Below are 6,000 nucleotides of genomic sequence, written 5' to 3' on the forward strand. Positions count from 1 at the left end.
CGATAGCACATGCTACTGGAATGGAAAAATCATTAGCGTCAGGTGCGGAAGGCCTGTAAGCACTGTCCAAATGCCCAAAACATACGCTGCAGGACTCGGAAACCCTTGCACTCTGCAACCTCTGCATCCTTGATGTCAACAAAACAACCAGGGTTCTTGCGTGCTATTTCCTTAAGCAACCTCGGGGCAAAGTTGTGTGAATCATAAAAGGCGCCGAATTCCCTCTCCAGAGCAAACTGTCTTGCCCTCCACGCCTCAGCGGGACTAATCTGCTCGCCTAAGGGTCCAGTGAGATAATGTACCAATTCCTTAGCTGTCATCGTCAGGTCATCCACAAGGTCACGGAAGGCGTAGCGACTACTTGCCAGGCACTCCGTCCCAGGCAACACAACCGTCACCAGTTGAGAGTAATCGTAATAAAACAGAAACTCGCAATATTTTCTCGAAAACAAAAGCTCGTAATAAAACAGCAGACGCCCCTAAAAGAAACCGTAGAAAATATAAGATGGAAACCATGTTACAATGGAGACATGTAGAAATTCAAGCTGAAAATCATTTGGGAGGTATGAACAATAAAATTTTCAGCAATGAATAGTGACAAAAGGTGCACCATTTTTGTTTTTTCTTTCTTACCTCCCAAATGAATATAGATTTGACTATCAAAATTTTCAATGTATTTGGTAAAAATAAATAAGTTGACTTGTGACAAAACTGAAACTTCAATTAATTTGCAAACAGAAGGATTTGAATGGAAGATCCTTACTGCCATAATATAATCAGGGGGAGACTTGTGTGAGATCTCACATTAAGTGAGATCAATTTTTTTTAAATCTACATGTTCAAACATTCTCAAAAAAAAATGTAGACACACCTCAATGGTTGATGTTCAACCTCAAAAAGTTTCTGCTTCTAATTCGACCTATGTTAATAGAAACAAAAAAGACAAAATTGGACGTGAATAATGTCAAAGTACTATTCACCCAAAGTTATCACTATTCACATTCGAATTTGTCTTTTTTGAATCTCGAAATGTACATCGAGTTTTGAGCTAATTTTTTTTGGAGTTGTAGACATACCCCACATGAATGTTTTCAAATAATTTCAGATTTTTTTTCAAAATGTCTAAATATGAATTTTTAGGGTTGATCTCACGATCACCTAACGTGAGATCTTATACAAGTCTCCCTCTATATAATCATATAATCTAAGACATAGTTTAACAAAAAATGGCGGATATCATCACCATTATATAACACCATATTTTCCTATCATTATCATGAATACAAAATACCATCACCTAGCAAACACATCTCCTCCCGACCACATCTATGACGTGCCCCGGCGCCAAAACCTACTACTCCCTCCGATCCATAATAAGAGTCATATTTTTGAACTAAGGTTGAACTAACCTTAGTTCAAAATTGCGACACCTAGCACATCACGAAAAAAAAAGGTGTCCGCAGCAAAAAGAATTAGACACGGTCCAGCTCCGTGTTCTTTCATTCAAAATCTTTGTGGGCGAGAGTGATTTTATTCATTTAATGGACATGGTTGTTGGCCTGTTCCAACTCAGGAATGGTTGATTGATTTTGTATGTTCATTATTCACCAGTCTAATCAAGCAACTTAGCTAGTTCGATGAGGTTAGGAATGGTGTCATAAACACCAAAAGAAAAACGTTCTGAAGAAAAAACACATAAGAAGAACTGGGTTCAGAATGGCCTCTGTTTGTACACGTAAAGAAGTTCAGAAAGATCTTGGAAATTGTTTCATCATCCAACACTAAAAAATGCAGCAGAACTGCAGAAAAATGCATTATGATTCTTTATACTTTTATAGTATGCTGTTTCGTCACTGAACATACAATGGGAAAAAAGCAAAAGGAAATTACTTTCCTCCCGAGAAAAACATGATGAATGATGAAGAACAGTAGCAAAGAATTGACCAACAATGCAGCGTTATCTCTGTACATATCATTTATTTTCAAATTAATGATGAATACACAGTACTCATTCAGTTTCTCGTGGGAAAAAACATAATATTATTATATTTGTTTTTGGAAAGACCAACTTAACACAGGTAAATGTGCTAACAGAGCATACTGAAAGCAGCGTGTGAACACCTGATGGCAAATCTGTAGACTGGCTATTTAAAAAAAAACTGTAGACTGGAACTCTGTACCGCATTTGCATATGGATTCAGAGAAATTGTTCACGATGGACAGATCTTGGCAATATTCTTGCTTGCAGAGAAAAATATGTTTAAACAAGAAATGATGTCTTCTAGAATGATTTGGCATTCAAGCATGCAAGAGTTCCAACAAAATTATGAAACTGTAACGGTGTAACCTACTGGAAAAATAATAATAGAGGGGTTGATTTGCAGTCTCCCATGGGCATAGTAACCATATTGTCTTAATATGCCTAAAATTCAGTTTTCATGCACTGCAAATAATACCAGAGGTTCAGAGTTTACATAGGATAAGCTTGACAGTGACTACTGCCTATTTAGGGCCCAGAATATTAATAGCTTGATAGGTGATAACAGAAGTTTAAATCTCATTAGGTTCTTCAGTGCGTGTTGTCGCTCCTTGATTGTCTTCAGTTGATCCATTTCCAGTGTTGCATTGTTGCTCTGACTCATCTGCAACAGTTTCTAGGCAGTCCGATGTTACAAAAACAGGAAGACCACACTCCAACCTTTTGTCTGGGATCCAAGTTGTTGTATTGCATTCAAATGGCGTGATATTTCTGTAACCACGCGAGATCTTATATTCATCAAAATTTCCACTCCAGATCCTACCTAGGTAGGCCAGGCTGTAGTATGGAGACATGTATGTAGCAGTGCTAACACCAATCTGACAACAGACGGCGATGACATGAGTGCAGGGCTTGTGAAGCAGCTGTGGTTTGTTGCATGAACAGGTGGCACTTTCTTGTGTTGTGGATTCGCCAAACTTACTTATGCTTTCCGATTTCAGGTGAACAACCTCATTCTTCTGCCTCGACTGAACTGTAAAATTCCGAAACTGTTTCCCCTGGAGAACATTTCTGGTTTTGATGTCTAGGCAAATCACGCGATGCATCTTGGATTTCTGCATTTTTGAATTCATGTCATCCTGGACCCGTTCAGGGAAGTTCATTGATGGGTTGCCAATTGCTTCATTTGCTGCAGCACTTGTGTTTTTGAAGTGCTCTACCAAGCGCAGAAATGTCACATCCACTATCGCACTGAGTGGAAGGCATGTTATCCCTTTCAATACAGGGTCATTCTTGTATATAGTTGATATATCAACGCCCATGATGCCGTACCTAGCTCCCTTTGTGTCATGCACCAGTGACCACTTCTCCATTGGTTTCAGACGGGCCCAGTCAGAAAACTTGGTTACCTTTCCTTCGTTTTCATTGGCATGATCTTCTTCCTCCTCAGAGTCCACTGAATCAGGTCGGTTGCATGGGCTTTGTGCCACCAGGTCTGCCTCATCATGCTGGACTAACTCTTGCTGCATTTCCCCACTAGTACCACCTTCTCTCTCTGCTGTATATTTTGTTGTCAACTCATCGAGCTCCTTCCAGATTTTAACAAACTTATTTAGTCGCCTCTGCTGACAAAGTTTCTTGAACATCAACACCAGGTTCTTGTCGCCAAAATATGCAAAGAAGTCTTCAGCAAGGTGTTCCATGCACCACCGGCTTTCTACTTTCCGCCATTGTCGTTGGTCGGAACTTAGAAAGTCCTCTATAGCATCGATCAACTCTCTTTTGTAGTCATGTATAATGCAAACATCCGATGGATGCCTCACTGCTCGCTCCAAATTCCTAAGAAACCACATCCAGCTTTCCTCGGTCTCCCCCTCAACGACGGCACATGCTACTGGAATGGAGTAACCATTAGCATCTAATGCTATAGCAGTCAACAACACCTCTTGATATTTCCCGCATAGTGGTGTGCCTTTAATGCATAGCACAGGGCGACAATGATTGAAGGCCTGCACACACTGCCCAAAAGCCCAAAATATACGGTGGAGGACTCGAAAGTTGCTACATCCTGCAACCTCTGCATCCTTGATGTCTACAAAACCCCAAGGGGTTTTACATGTTATGTCCTTAAGTAACCTTGGGGCAAAGTTGTGTGAATCGTAAAATGTACCAAACTCCTGCTCCAGAGCCTTCTGTCTGCCCCTCCATGCCTCAGGGGGGCTCATCTGCTCGCCATAGTGTTGAGCGAGATAAGCTATAATTTCCTTAGGTGTCATTGACAGGTCTTCCACTAGGCGGAGGAAGCGGAAGTTAGAAGTTGTCAGGCATTTCGTCCCAGGCAACACAACCCTTGTCACTTGAGAGTAATCATCATGTACGGCTTTGAGCAAAATAGCAAAATGCTTGATCTCAGAGCATTCTGCATACAAGATGAACTTTTGCGTCACATTCCTTTTCCGCTTTAATTTATTGGCAAAGGCACTCCAGCACTTGTCAGTTTGAAAATAGTGTGTGTCCCACGGGCAGTACTCCATATACCAGTCAGGTTCGAACTCGTCGAACAAGTCAGTTTTGCGTTGTTTGATGAACCCCTTAATAGAGAGATCTTGTGTTTCTGGATGGAGCCGGAACAGCTTAAAGATCCAGAGCTGTAGATCCACCAACGACATCGACTGCGGCTGCAGCGGTAGTTGGCCGATTACATGTGCACAATCTTTTGCTCTAGGAGAAATGTATGAACAATCAACTAAATCATCGCCTTTCACGCAATAAAACTCTGCTCTTTGTCCGTAGTATACAGGGATCTGAATGGGTTCTTGAGCCTACACCAAACAATAGCAGCACATAGATGGACAAATTCAGACGAATCAAACAAGCAAGCAAAGATTATTGCGGCGGCAGGTTATAAATGACTTATTGGCACAGTACAGTACAGTGCAGTACAGTACAAACCTGCTGCTTCCGAGGCTTCCTCGCCGTGGCTGCCGGGGCCTTCCGCTTCCTAGCGCCTGCGGCGGCACCCTGCGAGCTCAGAACACACAAGCTTCAACTACAGGGGCGGCGGGGAATGGATTGAGTGGCACGCTGGGGCGGAGAGCGGCGAGGAGAACGGACCGGATGGGAGGCGGAGGCGTCGGCGCCGATAGGGGAGGCGGAAGAGTCGGAGGCGTGGGGTTCCGCCGCCGCCTCCATGGACGGCTTCGTCGGAGCAGGCCTACCGTCGGGAGTATCGGCGGCGGTTTCGAGCTTGGCAGTGGGATGGGGAGAGCTCTTTTTTTCAGAACGGAAGAGCTTTTCGCTCCATTTGTTCCCCGTTGTCGACCCTTTCCCTCCATTTTCTGGTGGAGAAAGGCAAGGGCCTTGTTCAGGATGGGCCGTTTGCTCTAGGCTAATTTTTGCTTGGGCTCTGGGCTCTGCATTTCTTGAAGGCCCCCGTGCAGCACGCCACTGTTTTGCTGTTGTGTCCGGGAAAACAAGACTGAGCTGGTGTTCAGACACAGGAAAAAGAATGCACAGAGTTCTCAAAAAAAAAAAGGAAAAAGAATGCACAGAAAATTCAGGATATTGCTTCACCATCGAACACTGAGACAGAAAAATGCAGCGAAGCTTCAACGCAAAAAAGTGTCATATTTTGATACAGAGGGAGTACATATCATTTCTTTTCGGTCTAATGAATTGGCAGCATTTCTGCCAATTTCTCTGGAAAAAAGCAGCAAACATTACTCTGTTTTGGAAGTTCCTGAAGACACTGCAATCATCAGCAATAACATGTGGAGAAAATGTGAACTCTATTCGTGGTGCAAAATAAGGGATTCAGAGAAATTGTTCAGGATGCTTAGTTCTTTGCATCATCCCGCTTGCATATGGTTGGCATTTGAGCACGACAAAATCATCAAACTGTGACTAACTACTCCCTCCGTTTCTGGTGGAGAGCAAGGGCCAGGGCCTTGTTCAGGATGGGCCCGCTGGCTCTAGGCTTATTTTTGCTTGGGCTCTGGGCTCTGCATTTGTTGAAGGCAACA

The 6,000-nt window shown here is 43.0% G+C and overlaps 1 protein-coding gene across 1 annotated transcript; it reads right to left on the minus strand.

Moving 5' to 3' along the window:
- Positions 1 to 2,251: 2,251 nt before the first annotated feature.
- LOC123043968 (uncharacterized) lies at positions 2,252 to 5,271 on the minus strand. The gene is made up of 3 exons (XM_044466583.1): positions 5,093 to 5,271; positions 4,931 to 4,999; positions 2,252 to 4,800 (listed from the first exon to the last, which is right to left on the minus strand). The coding sequence occupies exons 1-3, from the start codon at positions 5,168 to 5,170 to the stop codon at positions 2,551 to 2,553; spliced, it is 2,397 nt and encodes a 798-aa protein (XP_044322518.1). The 5' UTR covers positions 5,171 to 5,271; the 3' UTR covers positions 2,252 to 2,550.
- Between the last annotated feature and the right edge of the window lie 729 nt (positions 5,272 to 6,000).

The sequence above is a fragment of the Triticum aestivum genome, chromosome 2B, assembly GCF_018294505.1.
Source record: "Triticum aestivum cultivar Chinese Spring chromosome 2B, IWGSC CS RefSeq v2.1, whole genome shotgun sequence".
Classification (NCBI taxonomy): Eukaryota; Viridiplantae; Streptophyta; class Magnoliopsida; order Poales; family Poaceae; genus Triticum; species Triticum aestivum.

What these genes read in the sequence shown, in the direction of transcription:
- LOC123043968 (XM_044466583.1), bottom strand. Translation starts at nt 5,170, where the DNA reads ATGGAGGCGGCGGCGGAACCCCACGCCTCCGACTCTTCCGCCTCCCCT. An exon ending in ACGCCTCCGCCTCCCATCCG is followed by an intron (nt 5,000 to 5,092) that starts GTCCGTTCTCCT and finishes CTGAGCTCGCAG; the next exon opens with GGTGCCGCCGCAGGCGCTAG. An exon ending in GGAAGCCTCGGAAGCAGCAG is followed by an intron (nt 4,801 to 4,930) that starts GTTTGTACTGTA and finishes TGTTTGGTGTAG; the next exon opens with GCTCAAGAACCCATTCAGAT.